This window comes from Girardinichthys multiradiatus, chromosome 9 (assembly GCF_021462225.1).
Source record: "Girardinichthys multiradiatus isolate DD_20200921_A chromosome 9, DD_fGirMul_XY1, whole genome shotgun sequence".
Lineage (NCBI taxonomy): Eukaryota > Metazoa > Chordata > Actinopteri > Cyprinodontiformes > Goodeidae > Girardinichthys > Girardinichthys multiradiatus.
The window spans coordinates 8088267-8110691 of NC_061802.1; the positions used below are offsets into that span (position 1 = coordinate 8088267).

The 22425-nt window shown below is 37.7% G+C and overlaps 1 protein-coding gene across 1 annotated transcript; it reads left to right on the forward strand.

Annotated features, from left to right (window-relative positions):
* Positions 1-323: 323 nt before the first annotated feature.
* atg4c (autophagy related 4C, cysteine peptidase) lies at positions 324-22087 on the forward strand. Its single transcript, XM_047375656.1, has 11 exons — positions 324-505; positions 609-730; positions 2458-2541; positions 2716-2946; positions 6478-6817; positions 11201-11271; positions 14298-14491; positions 16104-16182; positions 16967-17043; positions 18844-18963; positions 19314-22087. Exons 2-11 carry the CDS (start codon positions 655-657, stop codon positions 19479-19481), a joined length of 1440 nt encoding a protein of 479 aa, XP_047231612.1. The 5' UTR covers positions 324-505; positions 609-654; the 3' UTR covers positions 19482-22087.
* Positions 22088-22425: the final 338 nt, after the last annotated feature.

Genomic DNA, 22425 nt, shown 5'->3' on the forward strand with positions numbered 1-22425 from the left:
GTTAAACGGTTAATGAAGTAAGCAAACTAAATTTATGTTTTATTCATAACTGAATATGACAAACGCCCTTGAAATAAATATTAACATCTCTTACACCAACCTAGATAACCCAGTTAGACGTTTTGTGACGAAAACATTACATTTGACCCCGTACCCTCTTTTAGCAACATATGATGCTTGTTTTGTTTAAAACGAAATACCGCAACAAGTTGAAATAGCCACATACGGGAAAAGAATGCGCATTAAACTCCTCCCGGTCGGGCTGCCTTGGTGTATAAATCGAGCACACACCCGTTTTTTTTTTTTTTACTGAAAAACCGCGAGATCACCTGACTTTACTGCCCGTACTTCCTCAAAGCGTAAACATTATTGTTCGCAAGAGAGCACAAAGTTGTACAGCAGGTAAAAAGGAAATGTTGCATGTTTTATGACACCATACAATGTTTAACCTTGAAGACAGAGACGCTGCTCCTCCTTGACATGAAAACAACACTGAAGCGTTGAGGTAGCGATTTGATTACTGCAAGCTGTCATTTCTGTAGTCCCTCAAAGTGAAGTGATACAGCAGCTAAATGCTGTGTTTGTTTGTTTCTTTGAACAATTGTCAGGTTGGTGTTGCTGTATGGGAATGGGTGCTTTCCCTCGTTGGTCTAAATGGAGAATAAAGGGAGCGACGAGGTGGAAAAACTGAAGAAAAGCGTCTTGTCAGTGTGGCACAATTTGAAGTACAGTAAGTAATTGTTCTGCTGGCTCACAAGACTTTCATGCAACTTCGCAGTGCTGCTGCAAATGATTACAAAATAACGTTTCCCCAGTAAGTTACTGAATCGCCAGCTTACCAAAAATTTTATATGACCCCTGAAATATTCCAAGCAGCAGTTTATAAATACACTGATAGATGCACTAATTGCAGTTTTTGTGTAGCCGATTTTCATTCATGATTTTAAACCAGCTCTGACCTACCGTTGAGATTTCTCACTAAGATCTCAAATATTTCTGAATAAATTAAAACGTACTGTATGCTTAGAAATAGGTATGTTAGCAAACTTTTTTTTATAGGAGGTGTTTAAAACAAATGATTTCATCTGAGAGAGCTTAATAAAAAAAAAAAAGTTAAATTATGCCAAGATAATTTAGCTAGATAGAGATGCACACACCAATAATTGGCCAGAGTGGAATCAGTCAAATTTTCCTTGAAGTTTTGTGGGTTCAGATTGGTGATTAGCAAATAAAAATTGTTATTGCCTAGAAAAAGGTGGATCAGTGCTTGTCTATGGTAAGGTTAAAAAACCCATTAATCTATAGTGTTCTAAAGTTATGAAAAGCTAATTTTGTAGAGGCTAAAAAAGTTGTTCTAAAGTGTAAAATCAGCTAAATTGTGTTATGAGATGAACAAAAACTCTAAATTGCACCAGGGTCCAACATATTTGGGAGTAAAAAAATATAGGTTTATGCTCAGATTTGTTAGTTTTTAAATGAGGCATTTCAAATTACACAACCTTTTGCTGCATTAAAGTTGTAAATTTGTTTTGAAGTATGTTTCTACGAACTTTGCACATTTAGAGAGGTGTTTGGTCTAAACCTATTTGGGAAAGAGCTCAAGGTCAGTCAGATTGGATGGAAATGGTCCCTGAACTTGAATTTTCAAATATTGCCATAAATTCTCAATTGGATTTAGGTCTGGACTTTAACTAGGCCCTTTTTAATACAAGACTATCCCTTCCAAACCATTCCATTTTAGCCACGTTCTCTAACAAACCTCAGAAGGCTTCACAGAACGGCTGCATTTATACTAAAATAAATTACAAACTGGTAGACTCTAAATGACTTAGAAGCCAGATTAAAGGGAACTGAATACATATTCATGCCACACTTTTCACATTTTCACTCAGAAGATTTTTTGCAAAACATGTACTTCCCCCACCCCCCCCCCCACCCCACACCCATTTTGATACTGGTGAGTCATGCAGCTGTAAGTGTAAATGAACCACCAGTTATGGTGTGCTCAGAGAAAAAAACAGATTTTTTTGTGTTTCTTCATTCTGTCTCAGGTCAAGTTATTCAGCCTAAAAACTGTCATGAGCTGAGTTTTCGTTGCAGTTTCACTGTGACTGGAAGAAGCTTCACCAAAAAGACAGATAAATATAACCAGCCTGCTGCTGTTGAGTCAATGCTGGAAATAGTTATTTTTGTCCTACTGTTAAGATTGTTTGCCGAGAATAATTGTAACTTTTCTTGCTGCAATCCTGTTCAGTTGAATTAAACTCAAAATGCAGTTCTTACAGAGCTTTTCAGTAAGATATAATAGCTTTGGTTGGCAGGTATCATGAGACTGGGCCACACAATGAGTGGCAGTTGTTATAAAGCTGGTTTGCCACTTAGATCAGTAAATATATTTGTCTTTTTTAAGGTAATTTAGCCATAAATAGATAAATTGTCCATTTATTTTATGTTTAGGTTGGGTTCTTAAATCCAAGACTTCATTCAGTAGAAACTCCCCAGTGTTTCTTCTTGGGAGGTGCTACCATTTTAAGGCAGAAGGTAAGCTGCACAAGATCATAAATTTAATATCAATATTTATGTATTCATGACCTACATTCTCACACATTGACTGCATTACCTATTTTCAGTTTACACATGAATTTAACCCCTGAACAGCTTTTTTTTTTTTAAACTGAACTTAAAATTTTCTCGAATCATCTGAAATATCCCCAGATGTCAACTGTCCTTCTGAAGACTGCCATGACGCTGCTGATGAGGACTTTATCATGGGGAATGTGGAGGCTTTCCGAAAGGATTTTGCATCCCGAGTGTGGCTGACGTACCGGGAAAATTTCGCTCCACTGCCAGGCAGCACTCTGACCTCGGACTGTGGCTGGGGATGCATGCTGAGGGCTGGACAGATGATGCTGGCTCAAGCTCTTGTTCTGCACTTCTTGGGCAGAGGTGAGCAGAGAAATGAGATTAAACAACACAGGCGCACAAAGGTTCTAAAATGAGCAATGTAATTATTCCCTCATTCTGTGTTAAGATTTTATTTTTAAGCCACACATTTAGCTGTGTAAATTTAATTTTGATTAATGAATTTATTTCTGAAAACATGCTCATTAGATGAATGTGTGAAAGTGTAAATTTTTACAGTATCCTTTGTTTCAGTGTGTAAATAAAGTGGTATCATCACAAGTTGAATTTGTGACACAAAAACACAAATAAGGTAAAAATGGTGTTATTAAATCAAATACAGTTACAATATGCAACAACTGTATGTTATTCTATTATTGCCTATTATTTCTATATAGTTTCATCTGTCTCAATCAGAAACTGAAAGCTAGATTTATTCTGAAATAGATTTCACCCATTAAATGTCTTTCTTAGCCCTCAACCCTGTATTTCTATTGGGTAGGCTGTCCGATGGTTTCTGTAGGTTATGGGTTGAGGAGAATGGCATTCCCAAAATGTAACTTATTTTTAATTGAAGCATAAGCAATTTAATGCCCAACAAGAAGTGTTAAAAATATATTTTGTTAATTATTGTTAATTAGCACACCCACAATTTTTTTATTTTTAATATTTTGAAACTTCTAGCGTTTCAATTCTTTTCTAAAAGTAAAGAAATGATGGAACAAAAACACAGTATCTCTTTATAAAATGTGTAAGGACAAAACAAAGAAACAACTCTTCTTGAATGTGTTCTAATGAAACTGAAAAATGAATGTACATTTTATGTTAGACTTATATATATTTCAGTTTAAAATGACAGATTTCTACTGTTTTTGCTTTGTGTCATGTCTAAATGTTTTTTTTTTAACTTCATACAAATTGTAATATCAAACAAAGAAGGAGAATGGATGCAAAACGCAGTTTTGGAATAATGTCATTTCTTAAGCTTAAATGGTTATCCAAACCCACCTGGCCTCTTGTGAAAGGTTAATTGCTTGTTTAAACTACTGAGCGGCCTACTGTTTTGGCCCACTCTTCTTTCCAGAATTGTTTCAGTTCTGTCACATTGGGGAGTTTTCAAGCATGAATGGTTTGTTTTAGGTCATGTCACAGGATCTTGGATAGTCAGGACTTGAACGAAACCATTCAAAAATCTTAATTTATTATAATTGTTTTCAACTATTAAGAGGAGGAATTGCCAGTGTGCTATGGATGTCCTGCAGCATAACCCAAATGTGTTTTAGCCAAATTTCAAGAACTGACGGCTCGACATTTTTCTTCAGGAAAATCTGGTAGAGAACAGACTTGATGGTTCCGTCTATTACAGGAAGTCGTTTAGGTTCTGAAGCGGCAAAGCAGCCCCAGACCATCACACTTTCACCACCGTATTTGACTGTTTGTATGATGTTCTTTTTTCTGAAATGCTGGGTTAGTTTTACTCCGGATGTAACTTGACGTACACCTTCCTAAAAGTTTCACTTATGTCTCATCGCTCCACAGAATATTTTCTTAAAAGTCTTGTGGGTAGTCGAGAAGTTTATTGTTTGCGATAGATCTTTGTGTTCCTTTTGGTCATTGGTGTTTTGGTAATCATTGGTGTCATTGGTAAAATTATGTTGGATCACCAACACTGACTCTGAATGAGGCAAGTGAGGTTAGTTTTGCCTTAGATGTTCTGTTTTTTTTTTTTTTGACCTCCTGGATAAGTTGTTGATGCATTCTTGGAGTAAATTATGATAAGTTGGTCACTTCTGGGAAGGTTATAACTGTTGAAATGTTTTTCGATTTATAGGATAATGTCTCTCACTGTGGTACGCTGGTACAGTCCCAAAGCCTTAAAAATGGCATTGTGACCCTTTCAAGACTGATGGATGTTAATAATGTTGTTTTTCATGTTTGTTAATTAGTTTTATTGGGGTATGACGCATTGCTATCTGAGATCTTTTAGCCTACTTTGTTCTCAGACAGGTTCTATATAAGTTATTTGTTGATTTTTAGAGGTTCCTTCTACAGTAGGGCTGCACAATATATCAGAAATATATCACCACAGTGTGCGCAATATTCATATAGCAAAGGGTTGTTTTGAGTGCATTAATTGTTGGCTAATTCCAAGTGTTATGAACTTGGGTTTTACATGCCAATGTAATATTTAGCCAGTTGGACAGAGTCTCGTGGCAGCAGATGCTCACACCAGACATAATGCTAAAGGTCACAGAGTGATGGAAGCGGAGATGAAAAAGAGAAGAAGGAAAAAAATAGGCATATATTGCAACAGATATCATCATCATCACAATATTTACCAACATTATCGCCATCGCTAGGTTTTCTAGTATCTTGCAGGATTGATAATTGTTTAGATGAAACTTGCATGCATATTAAGTCATGTATGTGATGATGTATCAGCTTAGTTGATGGAAAAACATTATAACTAGGGCATTGCTTAGATCTTCTACCTTTCTTTGCCTTACAAAGGCGCAACGCTTTAGGTGTCTGTATAATGCCAGGAGTCTCTGAGTAATGAAGTAATTCGGAAAACTTTTTTATTTTCTTCTCAAATCTGTCACTAGTGAAATATTTCCCTATAAAGAGATGAAAGTCCACTTTAGGATTTTTATGGATCAATTTCAAATTTGATTCCCTTTGAATCAAGGTCATTTTGTTACTGCTTCGGACTTAATTCTGGGTTATTTTATTGCTTGGGCTACTCCCATTCACTCTGCCTTCAGCTCCCAGCCTGTTTGTAAGGCTAAGGCACTGTTAAAATGAAATATTGGGTTCTCAAACTTATAATTGAACCAAGTTATGACTAATCTGTTTCTGAAATGAACAGAATTCAGGCTTTTTAAGCCAAGGTGCCTTATTTTTAGGACCTGCAGGAGTTTATATTTTTAATGCTCTAAAATTAGAGGTTGGAGATATAGTATGATCAGGTTTTATTAGGGCCTGGCCAAAAATGAATGTTTGTTCCTTTGCATTGACAACAGCTTATATGGGCATAAGGTTTATTGTCCATTTTGCCCAATAAAATAAGTTTAGTTGTACTATAAATGTCCTCTTATATTCTGTTAATAAAAGGAACATTTGGGAGCTACTTGCATAGGGAAATGCAATGTATGCATCAACAGCTGTGGCTCAGGGTTATCCATTATTTAAGCAGTTTTCTCAGATCAGAGCATTTTGAATCACTTTGCCCCAGATTGATTTGACTATACAAAAAATTGAAAATCAGTTTTATTATATTTTTATATAGCCCCAGTTCACCACATATTGTCTCTATTATAAAGAATACACCTACAGTTTATACTGCATGTATGACGGTTATTTGAACTGACTAGATGTAAACGTTTAACTAACAAAACACACTTTATTTGCATTGTAAACGACCGTAGATGTTTAATAGAAAAAGGAGGAGTTTGAGTCATTTTTATTTCATATAATGGAATGGAATTGTTTTTAAATTCCTAAAGTTATAATTTCAATTCAGTAACTGACTACCTTTTAGAGTAATCTGACCAAACCATATTCATTTTTATGCAGACTGGACCTGGTCAGAGGCGCTCTCGCTCCAGCCCTTAGATGCAGAGACACGGACCACCACAGCAGCTAAGCGGCTTGTCGCCTCTCTGGAGGCTTCTCTGCAGGGCACCCCAAGGACTTCTGAAAGTGAACCGTGTCTCGCACCTCAAGCCCAGGCATCGGCATCAGCAGAGGAAGCAGATGCACATTTAAAGGAGATGTACCACCGAAATCTGGTGTCCTGGTTTGGGGACGTCTCCTTGGCTCCACTGGGCCTGCACGGACTTGTCCGTATAGGACTGAGGATGGGAAAACAGGCGGGGGACTGGTACGGTCCAGCTGTGGTAGCGCACATCTTGAAGTAAGTTCGACGTTCAAGTATATAAAGTCATATTCAATCAATTATAACCATATTGAAAAGTCCATTTGACCAAATTCTCTAAATGAAACACATTATATAAATTAATTACACACAGACGCATGTTTTCAAGCATTTATTACAGCTAATTTGACGATTTTCTCCCAACAGCTATTGAAAACATGACATTTAAGATAAGATTACATCAGACCAATAAAAATAACTTTTTTTATTCAGAAATGTGGGCTTAATTAAAAGTATGTTTAATACCTGCTTGAAGGTTATTTTCAAAAGCTACTTTTAATCTGATAAACCTTATCAGTATGCATATTTTCTTTAAGTATTTCTGACTAGGCGTGTGTTGGTAATTTGTATCAAGCTTTCAAACAGTTACAATTTTCAAACTGATAAGACTCCATTATAACATTCATATGGTTTAAATTCCTATTATTAAAATGCCATTAGTTTGATTTGGGTGTAAGGAGATAATTTTGGTTGTGTGGGAAGGCAGGGTGAGGTGGGAATAAATGCCAAAGATACTTAATCTTCTTCAGCAGCAGGAAGTGATTGAACTGAAATATTTAATAGCAACCTGGTATTTCAAAAAAGCGTTAATATTTCTGATATACATTTATTGTTCAGGTAGAACAGTTGTATTAGTGATGTTGCACATATATTTTTTAATCCAATATAAATAACTTTTTAAAATTACTGTTTGACTTCTGGCACTGTTGTCATAGTTTTTTATTTCATAAAAAAGTTGTGTGTAGTATGTGTATAATACACAATGCATATTATGTTTAGGGTTTTGGTTTTAAAACTTGATAAAGGAAATTCAAATCAAACTTTTTTCAGATAAAAAAAAGGAACCTGTTTTTCTGTTTATTGCAAAATGTAACCTTAATTCCATTCAGGCCTAGAATAAAAATGTTCCCTTGGTATAATGTGTAAATTCTCTCTAAAGATGTAAGAAGCCATAAAAACAACGCCTTATGACTTCCTTGTTTAGTCTGCTACATATACAGCAAATTTAATCAACTGAACTTTGTAAGATTAACTCGACTAAAACTAAAATGACTACAAATGACTAAATTATGTCTAAAACTATATTATACTAATCAGAGGACTATGTCTACAACTACGTTAAAAGGTGCTGTGAATGTGAACCTTGTTATAGAGTAACATAGTGTTGCCCCTCCTTTATGTGTTGCTGTGAACTGCCAGGCAGCTGGCAGAAATAATACTACTGCAGTTTTCACTTTTGTTTAGAAATACTTCCAATTATAATAAACACTAAAAGATATGGCATGAAACCAAATAAAGGCCCTATCCATCTCTTTTATCAAGGTAATAATGTTTTAAAACTACAGTTGGCAAGCTAGGAGTGGCATATCTGTTAAGCAGCTGACTACTGGCTACCCGAGCAGACAGCCCCACACATAAGTTATAAAGAACAGAACAACAAAAAGGTACAATATTCTGTGTAATAAGCACTTAAAACTACTGATAATAAATATTAGATAATATTTTTATATCTGCAATATTAATACTAAATGTTATTTTAGTAGTTACAATAATCGTTGCTTTTTAACTTTAAATTAAAGAAGATATTTTTGTTTCAAAATGCCATGATATAGCTAATAATCACATTCTGGCCTATGCCTAGTAGCTACACTTGTTTTGGGCTTTAAATCTTATATTTTAAAGATTATATATTTATCCAGTTTCTGCCTTTTAGTAATGAATTAATTATTCATTACTGCTCTTTCCTGGTTTAAGTAGAATTTTATGTTTGGTGAATAAAACATATGTCAACTGATTTATGCAGAAAGTCCTGCATTAACCCAGTTTTCTCTATGGGTTCTTTTTAGCCATTAACAGATTTACTGATTAGGTTTTTGATCAGTTACATTAAGTGGGTATACCATTCATGAGAAAATGTGACATTTGCATAAAATATCAAGATCAGGATCCCCCCAAGGCATCTGATCGGGATGCCTTCCGGTTTTCCAGGCATGTTCCCCTGGGAGCAGACCCCAGGGAAGACCCAGAACTTGCTGGAGGGACTACAGGTCCTTCTCAAAATATTAGCATATTGTGATAAAGTTCATTATTTTCCATAATGTCATGATGAAAATTTAACATTCATATATTTTAGATTCATTGCACACTAACTGAAATATTTCAGGTCTTTTATTGTCTTAATACGGATGATTTTGGCATACAGCTCATGAAAACCCAAAATTCCTATCTCACAAAATTAGCATATTATTAAAAGGGTCTCTAAACGAGCTATGAACCTAATCATCTGAATCAACGAGTTAACTCTAAACACCTGCAAAAGATTCCTGAGGCCTTTAAAACTCCCAGCCTGGTTCATCACTCAAAACCCCAATCATGGGTAAGACTACCGACCTGACTGCTGTCCAGAAGGCCACTATTGACACCTTCAAGCAAGAGGGTAAGACACAGAAAGAAATTTCTGAACGAATAGGCTGTTCCCAGAGTGCTGTATCAAGGCACCTCAGTGGGAAGTCTGTGGGAAGGAAAAAGTGTGGCAGAAAACGCTGCACAACGAGATGAGGTGACCGGACCCTGAGGAAGATTGTGGAGAAGGGCCGATTCCAGACCTTGGGGGACCTGCGGAAGCAGTGGACTGAGTCTGGAGTAGAAACATCCAGAGCCACCGTGCACAGGCGTGTGTAGGAAATGGGCTACAGGTGCCGCATTCCCCAGGTCAAGCCACTTTTGAACCAGAAACAGCGGCAGAAGCGCCTGACCTGGGCTACAGAGAAGCAGCACTGGACTGTTGCTCAGTGGTCCAAAGTACTTTTTTTGGATGAAAGCAAATTCTGCATGTCATTTGGAAATCAAGGTGCCAGAGTCTGGAGGAAGACTGGGGAGAAGGAAATGCCAAAATGCCAGAAGTCCAGTGTCAAGTACCCACAGTCAGTGATGGTCTGGGGTGCCGTGTCAGCTGCTGGTGTTGGTCCACTGTGTTTTATCAAGGGCACGGCCAATGCAGCTAGCTATCAGGAGATTTTGGAGCACTTCATGCTTCCATCTGCTGAAAAGCTTTATGGAGATGAAGATTTCATTTTTCAGCACGACCTGGCACCTGCTCACAGTGCCAAAACCACTGGTAAATGGTTTACTGACCATGGCATCACTGTGCTCAATTGGCCTGCCAACTCTCCTGACCTGAACCCCATAGAGAATCTGTGGGATATTGTGAAGAGAACGTTGAGAGACTCAAGACCCAACACTCTGGATGAGCTAAATGCCGCTATCGAAGCATCCTGGGCCTCCATAAGACCTCAGCAGTGCCACAGGCTGATTGCCTCCATGCCACGCCACATTGAAGCAGTCATTTCTGCCAAAGGATTCCCGACCAAGTATTGAGTGTATAACTGTACATGATTATTTGAAGGTTGACGTTTTTTGTATTAAAAACACTTTTCTTTTATTGGTCGGATGAAATATGCTAATTTTGTGAGATAGGAATTTTGGGTTTTCATGAGCTGTATGCCAAAATCATCCGTATTAAGACAATAAAAGACCTGAAATATTTCAGTTAGTGTGCAATGAATCTAAAATATATCAATGTTAAATTTACATAATTGCATTATGGAAAATAATTAACTTTATCACAATATGCTAATATTTTGAGAAGGACCTGTATATATCCCGTGTAGCACTGGGAACGCCTTGGGATCCCCCCGAATGAGCTGGAGGATGTTGCCGGGACAAGGGAGGTGCAGGGCTCCCTCCTAAACCTGTTTCCCCCGTAACCCAATCTTGGAAAGCGGAGATGGATGGATGGATGGATGGATGAATAAAATAACAATATAATGATTTAGAAGTCATATTTAATTTCCCTTCGGGATTATTAAAGGTTTTTCATTTGAATTGCATTTAACCCTTTTATTTTCCTTTATAATATTGTGCTGACATGACTGTTAAAAAGTTGACTGACTGGGTAACCATAAAATTGTAGAGGATATAGATTTATTGGTGGTGCTGAAGCTGTAATTTGATTACTGTAGATTAAATAGTTGCTAACTTTGTCAAAGTTGAACAAGAGTGTAACTTGGCTTTGACAGATTGAACAAGAGTGTTTAAATCACATCTGTTCAAATGTTCATGTCCTAGAACAAATCTGTTGAATATGTTTTAATGGCTGCCTGTTTTAGGTATCATATGTTGCAGGTATGCTGGTGGTAAAGAGATCTTTCAAAAACGTCACCAATCCAAAACCATGTTCCCTTTCATTTAAAATAAAAGTAATATTAAGGCATAGCTTTTTAAATGTAAACTAGCCTTTCACCCTCAGTTTCTCTCCTTCCTTACTTGCTTCTGTCTTCTTTTCTCGTCTTTTTGTTTTAGGAAAGCTGTCAAGGAAGCAACGGACCCTAGCTTGGCAGGTATAACTGCCTACGTCTCCCAGGACTGCACAGGTATAAAAGATGATCCTGCCATTGATAGTACAGGAAACTGGGCACGGCGCCCAAGTCGACTGCTCTTTTATTCCTCCATCTTTCTGCTACTATGAAACTCCAGCCGCTAAAAGTCCCGACCTCCTCTTAACCTCCATATTGCAGCTGATGATTTATGCTTGTCGGCTTAATAGCAGAAGACAGCTGTTTGTATGAGAGTTGGTAGCTTTCTTGTTGGTGCGTAGTGTTAGTCACAGTGAGGAAACTAAATTAAGGCTTTTGATTATTTTAAAAGTCAGACAGCATTTATTAACTGAAAAAATGGTTCTCTGAAGAGGGAAGAGTTTTAGATTTATTTTCTGTCTTATGTTTGTAAATTCTGACCTGAACTAGTTAATACACATTTTTCTAATGCTAAAGGATTTAATAGTAAATATAATTTTACTCTACAGACTTAACATGCTTGCTGGGTGAACTGATTAGTGAATGAATGAGAAAATTAGCAAAACATATTTAAGGTTTCCACTCTGTCCAGAAAAGTTTGGAATTTGATGTAAGGGTTTTCCAGGTCTGTGTAGATATGGAAAAGAGAAATGCAAATATGGAACAAATATGTATAACTCCAAGCTTTAGTTTTACTCATATTTTCCTTAAGTGATATACAATTAAATTCAATGCTGTTTATTAATTGACAATTTCTAACAAATGTCATGTCTAGGCACTTTACTGGACAAACATGTCCTATTCATATCCAATTATGTTGAATCCAATTTGGTTGTTATTCAGTTAATCTACTCGTACTCATACTCGTCGTCTTCCGCTTATCCGGGACCGGGTCGCGGGGGCAGCAGACTCAGCAGAGACGCCCAGACGTCCCTCTCTCCAGACACCTCCTCCAGTTCCTCCAGGGGGAGCCCAAGGCATTCCCAGGCCAGCCGAGAGACATAGTCCCTCCAGCGTGTCCTGGGCCGTCCCCTGGGCCTCCTCTTAGTGGGATGTGCCTGGAACACCTCCCGAGGAAGGCGTCCAGGATGCATCCGGTATAGATGCCCGAGCCACCTCAACTGGCTCCTCTCGATGTGGAGGAGCAGCGGCTCTACTCCGAGCCCCTCCAGGATGGCCAAGCTCCTCATCCTATCTCTAAGGGAGTGCCCGGCCACCCTACGGAGGAAGCTCATTGTAGCCACTTGTATCCGGGATCTCGTTCTTTCGGTCATGACACAAAGTTCATGGCCATAGGTGAGGATAGGAACGTAGACCGACCAGTAAATTGAAAGCTTTACTTTTCGGCTCAGCTCTCTCTTCACCACAACGGACCGGCACTGAGCCCTTATTACTGCGGCAGCTGCACCGATCCGTCTGTCGAGCTCCCGCTCCATTCTTCCCTCACTCGTGAACAAGACCCCGAGATACTTAAACTCCTCCACTTGAGGCAGGAACTCCCCTCCTACCTGAAGAGGACAAGCCACCCTTTTCCGGTCGAGTACCATGGCCTCGGTCTTGGAGGAGCTGATCTTCATCCCAGCCGCTTCACACTCGGCTGCGAACCGCCCCAGCGCATGCTGTAGGTCTTGGCTAGAGGGGGCCAGCAAGATCACGTCATCTGCAAAAGGAAGTGACAAAATCCACTGGTCCCCAAACCAGACCCCCTCTGGCCCTTGGCTGCGCCTAGAAAATCCTGTCCATAAAAGTTATGAACATGACCGGTTAATCTAAATCAAATTAATTCCATTCCAGTCACATAGCAGGACCGTTTTCATTCAAATTATAATTCGGTTTAGTTCATCATGTAATGCCTGTTGACGAAAAGTTATTTATCTAGGAAGGTGCGGCTGACTGCATGGAGTTGTTACCTTTGCAGCAATCCCTGAGTCCTAAACATGCATGCGGCAACAGTGGAAAGAAACAACTCCCTTTTAACCTCAAGCCGAACCTGACTCAGTATAAGCACCAGTCTGCCCTGACCAGATCGTTTCACACTGATTGCCTCAGAAAATTACCCGAACGTTGCTATTGCAAACGGTGATGCATTTGGGGGCACAGGTAGATGGTGCAGCCTTAAGTAAATAATGCTGCAACATTGCCTTCCTACACCTTTGACATTATAGCGTATGCCACCGGCTTTGCCCGGCTGCCATGGATTCCTTGGACAAGGCATGTGTGGCTGATATATGGCATTATATATATATAGAAGTAACCTGAGTGCTTGTCAGATCTTGCCACAATGACCCAATAACATTACTTTAACCCTATGATACATTATGCAAACACTCTGCAATGTTGAAGATCCAGTCAACTCGGGATCCTAAATGGTCTGAACGGCTCCATCTGACGCACTCTGACTTATTTTCTGACTAATTCAGAGAATGATTATTTGACCTCTTGGTGGTCCTTACAGACTGCCTGTAGGGTATTGAACGTTCATATTTAGATCATTATGATGGTAAAAATATTAAACTAGACGGCGATGCCACGGCAAATGTAATGTACCACTACTTGATGCAGCAGAACTTAGTGTGTTTTATACCCTTCAACAACCCAATAAACAGGTACTGTAATAAAACGGGGAGGGTGGGAGAGCATAACAAGAGATGCACATCCTTTAGACATGACAGGGCTCCATGTCATTAAAAATGTGTGTGATTTCTTCATGTAAGATGCATGTAACACGTTTTTAGATACTGTAACATGATAAGACACAGTGTGAAAAAATTCTACTTCTTACCACAATAAAATATTTTTTGCTTCACCTTTTTAGATATACCCTAACCCTTTATTATTTGAGCTTTTGTACAACTAAGCAAGACAACTTGAAGTTTACTCTTCAAAAGGATGAATCTTTGAACCCTGTCGATTTGGGGAAATGTCTTTTGACTTTTATATCTCAAACAACAAAATCGTGAAATTTTCCAACAGTGTACAACATACAATTAATGCATGTTATATGAAAATGATAATACAAATAAACAAAAATAGGCTGAAGTCCTAACAGACAGGCAGACAGAGACAGAACTTCATCTAACTCTGCTGTTATTGATCTTTTACAGTGTACAGTGTCGATGTCATGGACTGCCACAAGGCACCAAGAGCAGGGGAATCCTCAGAGGAGAGGCCTCCTGTTGCACAGAACAGCCAACCATCATCTGCTCCCACACTGCCAGAGAACCGTGCCGTTATCATCCTCATCCCTGTGAGACTGGGAGGAGAAAGGACAAACCCTGAGTATTTTGAATTTGCAAAGGTGAGGGAGTTTTTTTTTAAGATCTCTGAGACTCCACAGCGGGGGTCTCCAACCCCAGTCCTTGAGAGCTGCTGCTGTGCAACTTATAGATGCATCTCTGCTTCAACACAGCTAAGTCAGATGATTGAATAACCTCCTCAGCATGCCATCAAGTTTGGTAAAGGCCTGGTAACGAGCCATTCATTTGATTCAGTTGTGCTGGAGCAGGGATGCATCTAAAAGCTGCAGAACAGTAACTCTCAACTAGAGTTTGACCCCTGCTCCACAGGGCTGGATTCAAGTCTATTTTGCTGTAAATCTTAAGTAGTCACTGTTAAAAATAGCAAATTTAGAACATCTGTAATACATTTGTTTATAGATTCACCAATCAGAGTTTTGTGGACAATTTCTGATCTCCCAGTCTGTAAAGTTCTCACCTGTCTTTACCGATCTTGGTCAATTCTGGGTTCTTTTTAAGAACTACAATTAACAGCAGTTAGTTTTATCTTCATAAAAAAAAAATATTTAAAAATGGTTAAATAACCCTTTCATGGGTCATTCAGAGCTAAAATTGGAATAAGAATAAGGAATAATGCCAAACCAGAGTTACTGCAATTTAATTACATCAACAATCAGATGACAGGTCCAAACCAATGAGTTTCTTTCAGGTAAAATAAAGAATCATTCTGACACACATCTATAATTTGGAGTTGGACTCTTTCCAGCTCCTAGTACATTCCCAAACTCTTTACATTTAAATATAACAATGTTGTAGTCCTGCTATAGCAATAGACGTGGACAAGCACAGACATCTTTAAAAAATGCACACAAAACTGCAGCGCCTGTACTTTCTACAACATTGTAATGAACATTTTCGCTTCAGACTTTGGTTCTCACAGAATAAAATGTATCCCCTGTCCATATTAAACACGTTGTATGTAATTGAATGATTTGGTGAGTTCTAATTTTGTTAAGATTCTTATTTATCAATTACTACTTCACTTGTTTAATTAGTAACTATAAAACATACTTTAGCTATTAATTAGACTGTTAATTCTCTTAAGAATGTAGACCCCACACTTTAATCCTTGAAATATTTTTCCTCTGTCTTTTGTGCTTCCTTTGACCTTTAAACACAGCACTGATGGCGAAAATACTTTACTTTGAATTTGCTTCTGTAACAGCTTAAACACGGAAGAGTGTTGTTTTTGGCTCTTGAGCTCCCAGGTGTGGCGCATTCACTCAGAAGAAGAAGGTCACATTTAGAGTTTTTAACTGTGCTGTTACTAGTCCGACCCGGTCAAACTGAAAAGAAGCTAATTGTTGCCGACTTCTCTCTACTACCAGCAGATGCTTGTTTCACAAAGTTATTTTCTGTTGCTTAAACTAATCCAGAGATTGAGCTGTTTTTTACTCCACCAAAGTAAAAAACAAAAAACACATCTTACACTTTCATTTCATATATTGTGGTAAAATAAATAACCTGTGATCAGCAGGCCCAGTCAAACTAGAATTTGGCCAATTTCTTGGTTGATCTTTAAAGTTAATTTAATTGAAATGCATTAAGTAACAAAGAAAATGAAATTATTTCAGCTCTAAGTCAGATATACTCTGTGCCTCTCTGCTCATTTAGAGCATATTGAGTCTGGAGTACTGCATAGGCATCATCGGAGGGAAGCCCAAGCAGGCCTGCTACTTTGTGGGATTTCAAGGTGAGTACCAGTATAATGGAAACCAGAGGAAGACACACTCACATAGAGGTTGGTGTGAATAACAAATTATTTTTGCATAATATACCCTTTGTATGTGTAGAGACAAAGTAAGTTAATGTATTCATGTTTGTATGAGGAAAACGAAGAGGAGTGGAGATGAAACCAAGTGAAGCGGGGCTTACTTTATTCTCTTTGACCCATCAAAACCTCGCCCATTTATCACAAGTAAACCTCCTAAGTTGTAAACTATAATTGATTTCCATAGGCGGCATGCATTAAATTTCATCCGGGCGCCCAAAGTGAGCCACTCTTCATCACCTTCAGCAGCCAGGAGAAACCTTCAGTTGTACATCTTGGCAGTCAATATTTACGCATTTACATTTTACCCATTTGAAATACAGTGTTGGATGATGTCTAAATGACAAGCAATACATTCTCCCTGCCAGCGCACAGCTCAGCACTGCATTCATCATATGCAAAACGGTCCAACATAATTGCATGTTTGTAAAAGTAATTCCCCCACACAAAAATTAAATGACAACCTCTTTTCTTGTGGGTGTAAAAAATGTGCTTGTACAAATGCATCTGATTATGCAGAATTTAATCCACCCTGGAGGATATTAAAAAGCAACAACCTTCTTGAAAGCGTGTTTGACGCACACAACCACAACAGTAGATCCAGCATGTGACTTTGAGGTGCTCTGCATAGATATTAAGGAGAAGCACGTTTTTCTGTAATAATCTGATGTTTTTGAATAACTTGTCTTTTGTTTTGTCCTTGCAGATGACAACTTGATTTACATGGACCCTCATTACTGTCAGTCTTTTGTGAATATCAGCACCAGCGATTTCCCTCTCCAGGTAATGTAAAATTACACCGACGAGCTGACTGAGGACTCCAGTAAATGTGCATTTAATAGTTTCTGCTAGTACTTAAGGGTGTGAATCTTAAGGCAGCCCTCAGCCCAATCACTGAGTCTGTATTGGCTGATTTATTTGCTACTCAGATAAGCGAAGCTGCCACCTAAGAGAAATACTGCAAATGCATTCTCTAGCAGACTTAATATTTCAGGACCGATACATAAGCACTGTACAGGTTCATCTCAATAAATTAAAACCATCACCAATTGAATTCAAAACTCACATTTTATAGATCCATTAGACGCAGAGTGATTTAGGTGTTTATTTGTATGACTTCTGTTGATTGTGACTTGAAGCTAATGAAAACCCAAATTAAATTGTTCAGATTGGAACAATATTGCATGAGATCAATAAAAAAATGGTAGCTTACTGTAAAGTATATCCATGTACTGTACAGTAGAAGCTCTCCAACTTGTTTTGGGCTCCTTTTGTATGAGCTACTACCTCCATGCAGAGTGGCATGGAGGTGATCAGTTTATGGTTCTGCTGAGGTGTTAAGGAAGCCCAGGTTGCTTTAATTGCGGCCTTCAGCGTGTCTACATTGTTGGGTGCGGTGCCTTTCATCTTCCTCCTAACAGCACTTCAAGGATTCTCTGTGGGGTGCAGGTTAAGCCAGTTTGTTGGACAACCAAGCTCAGTGAGACCATGGTCATTAAAACAGGTATTGGTTCTTATAACAGTGTGGATAGGTATAAAGTCCTGCTGGAAAATGAAATCAGCAACTCTATCTAATTTGTCAGCCGGGGGAACGAAAAAGTGCTCTAAAAAATGTGCTAGACAGCTGTACGGACTTTGGACTTGATAAAACTCAGTAGACCAACACCAGCAGACGACATGACTCCACAAAAATCATCACTGATTGGAAACTGCACACTGGACCTCAAGCAAATTTCCTTCTGTGCCTCTCCACATGTCTTCCAGACTCTACATGATTTTCAAATAAAATGCAAAATTTACTTTCATCTGAAAAGAGGACTTTTCCGCTTTAGACCCGGGTAAGGTTCTTCTGACATTGTCATCAATCAGGAGTGGCTTAACTCAAGTGATGTGACAGTTGTAGCCCACGCCTTGGATAAGTTGGTGTTTGATGGATCTTAAAGCACTGACTCCAGCTGATGTTCATATCTTGTAAATCTCCCCAAAATCTTCAATGGACTTGTCCTCTGTTACTATGCTTCAATACAGCACTCTGTGAGCAGCCAGCTCATTTACCAATGACCTTTTGTGGCTTCCCGTCCTCGTGAAGGATGTCAATGACTGTCGACTACTGTCGTTTTTTTTTACATGTTTCTTTTGTCCAGAACAGATCTGCATTAAAAAGTTTTTATTGGTTTTATATTGTAATTTTTTGAGAAACTGAATTTGAGTTTTTTATAAGCAGTAAGATTTAATCATCAAAATGAACAGAAATAAACATGTGAAACCTATCACTCTGGGAGGAATATATAATTTTAATTTCTTAATTAAATGATTTACATACATTTTTCACTTACCTTTAATTCAGAGTGGTGCATCTGTATAGCAGCAACTTTTTATCCTTTCATGCTGTAGCATAAAAAGTTATAATAGAAAAGCTGGAAATTGCATAGATGCTGTTGCAGCTCAGCAAGATTTCGTTTTTTATTAAATGATGAAGATTGTGTCTTCTCTTTTGTTGACTCTAGACTGTAGGGAATGTTTGCTCTTTCAGCCTGATCAATATGCCTAGATTTTTATTTTCCCTTTTATTTAATTTGCAAGTCATATCATTGCCCCTCACCAAAGAAGATGCCTTTCAGCAAGATGGACCCAAGCTGCACCATTGGTTTCTATTCCAAAAGTGTTGAAGACTATGAGAAGATCAAAGAAGAGCTGTCCAAGGTAAGGAAACCTGGTCTGATACAGAACAGCTTGAAATAACTTAATCAGTGAGGTGACTGTATGGCTAATTTTCCATGTATGGTTAGGGATTTTATTTTAAATAATTTTTACCTTCATTTCCCAGTGATAGAAATGTTGTCAGTCCTATATTAGCTGAGCAGTAGGTGGCAGCATTTAGCCATATATGTGATTGAATTGTCATCCAGTCAACATGTTGTACAGCTGTTTCCAAAGCAGTGTCTCTTTCTATAGCTATTTATTGTTCCATTAAAATGAATTAAAGTTGCATTAAGACATCATCTTAAGAATTAAAATTCTAGATGAAAGTTGTTGCTCTGTTTCTGTTCCAGTTGCTGCAGCCGTCACCGAAGGAGAAATATCCAGCGTTTACTTTCGTGCAAGGTCGCAGCGCAGATTATGACCTGTCGGCGGGCCTGAACGCAGAGAAGCGGGAATGGCCCTTCATTCGGGACGCGCGCAGATGCGTCACCACCGCCGGAGACTTTGTGCTGCTTTGACAGCGCTGTTTGGTGGTACGAGGAAAGATCTCTCATATTGATTATAACTGCTTAAAGTCCACTGCATCATGTATGACAGTGTTGGGACTTAGTGCTTGAGAGACTCATTTGAAATTACATTAATCCGGTTTTTACGTCCAGGATACAGTAATCCTGACCAAAACTCAGATTTACGGATTTGGGCTGGCGATGTGAACACAGAGTTATTTGTGGGAGGTTATTTGATATTATGTTGTTCTGCTGAATCAAAATTAATAACCTTTTTAATGTAGAAGAAATATGTTTTCACCATTTCTATTTTTTATAGTCAAGATATTCATGTCAAAATTGATTACATTTTGTCAGAATTGGGTCTCATTTGTAAAATTAACTTAATGTTAAAAACATCAAGTGTTTGGAGGAGATATTTGTATAAATATGACCAACAACATCATGTGGAAGTATCTGATACAAGGGCTACAACTAGAGCAGCAGTTCCCAGACTATTAGCAATTAATACCCATTTAGTTAATACCAAGTCATGTCCCTACTACAAACTGTAGCACAACTTGAATTGGACTTTTTCTTTTTGTTGTGATTTATCAAGCAAGAACACAAAATTGTAACCAATGGCACTATGTAATTAGTTGAAGAATAAGATGTATTTAGCAGCATTCTGTTTTTTTATTTTGAATTTGGAAAAATTCACTAAATGGTCCCAAAAGTCAGAATTTCAAGGACAACACTAACCACAGAATTCAACATGGCTGCCTTGCACATAAAACTTATTGGCGGCAGCACTAAAAAACAGTTTACTGAAAATGTATATCAATTTAAATCTAAACACATAGTACTGTACAATCTAATGCAGATATTTATGCTGTTATTAGCTCATAATCCCAATAGTGATTAGCCTGATCACTGAGCAAGACACTGGAACATAATTAGTTGGGTTGGATGTCATACCAGGATCCAAGTTTCTACTTCAGAGGTAAATGGACCACAGCATAAATAGCAGATGGCATTTGTTCCTGCTCACTGTTGTATAAATTATCACTGTTATTTACCTTGAAAGGCATTAATACCAAAGTTTTTTCTGAGAACACTAAAGGCACATTTATTATTATTATTATTATTCAAATTAAAGCCATTCATTATTATTATTATTATTATAAAAAGTGGTACTTGTTTTACAGTTTGAGAACAATGGATCTAGAGCAGTGGTTTCCTTTTATGCTTCCCAACCAGAAATTAATGGTGGAAGATCCTTGTGACCCAGGCTATTGGTTGAGAATACCACTATGTGAGTTAAACAGAGGTATGATGAAAAAAACCTTTTTTATCTTTTCTATCATATACAGCATAAATACCATGGTCTTTTTTTTCTATTAAGGTTCACTTCTTAAAAGGATCTTAAGACCCTACAATGACTGATTTGTACCCACTGATCTAGTGTATTTACGGTGTGTTTTGGCTAAATGAATCCCTTAAATATTACGTTTAACTTTGTCTGAAGAACAAATATATATATATATATTTTACGGCAGCTTGTTCAAAGTTTTATATGCATGGCAGCCATATTGGATTATAAGGGCCGGGTTGATTTTCCAGTTGGAATTCTGGCTTTTGGGATCTTTTGATCATTTTTATAACTTCAAACATAGTAATATCAACTTTTGAGTAAAAAGTGGAATTCATAATTATACAGCATACTTCCTAATAATATGCAAATACTGTATCGGCACCAATACTTTTTTATTTTATCAGCTAACACAACTAACGTAAAAAGTCCAAATCCTATTGTACTAATGTTTTAACATCTCTGTGGGCATGGGACTACTTGGCAAAACGTTGTATTGACTAAGAAGTTAGGGTGAACTCGTACCCCAGTTTAAGAGCCATGGATTTAAAGTATTTAATCTGTCTTTGAGGTAAAGTGAACACCTTTCAAAAGATAAGTCTAAAATGATTAGAAAGTTTCCTTAATCTTAATCTGAAACACATGAATAAAAAGAAGCACACATTAAAGGAGACTCCACAATTTAGCACAAAGTTCACATATATTACACTAGAGCCCTTGTCTGTTTTTAGCAGTAATATATCAAAGGTTTGTATGATACCCTACCACACAAAGCATGATGCGATTTGATCTCTTCTTAACTTGAAGATTATTGGTATGAATTATGTACTTATGGACAGCACATTTTCAGTAACATGAAAGAAACACTTAAATCAACTCAAGGAATTGTAATATAAAGTAAGTCGCATTTATTGTATGAACAAATGTTATTTTTTATTTTACTTGCATTTAGCAGCTACTGTAGATATCTTTGCAAATGTTCCTTAATGCATTTCAAATTATTTTTCTCAATTCCAACAGTTAATAAGTGAAGTTCAGTCACTGTGCAATAACTACAACTCAATCTAAAACTAACATGAAGTACACTAGCTCATGTGTTGGGCTCCAACACTCAGTGTAGCTCTTTTGTCACCTAATAAACACTATTGAATAATCTTGTGCTCTTTCTTTACACAGAAAAATTTTCGTTTGAATAAATTAACTTCTGAAATCTAAAATTAAATGTTTGAAAACGTGACAACAAGCTAAATAAAGTATTTAACTTGAATTAGTTTTCATTGTGTCTTTTAGTTCATGGAGAATTCAAAGCCACTCTGAATAAAAGTTAACAGAAAATGAAATGTTTGCTTCATTTTCAGCATGCAAACCTCACTGATGTGTTGAAATAAATTCAACCCCTTTTCTCTCCCAGTCAAATGTAGAAGATTAAAACTAATCGTACGTGCTAACCATCTCTACAGCCCATTAACCAGGAACCGGGAAAAAATGTGACCCAGTGACACTGGCAGCAATTGTGTTCCTCTGTGGAGGAAAAGAAAATATCCTTCTGTGCAAAGCTCTGTTGCCATAGATAATCTGTCTGTTGCCCTGTTGCTGTTTTCCTGT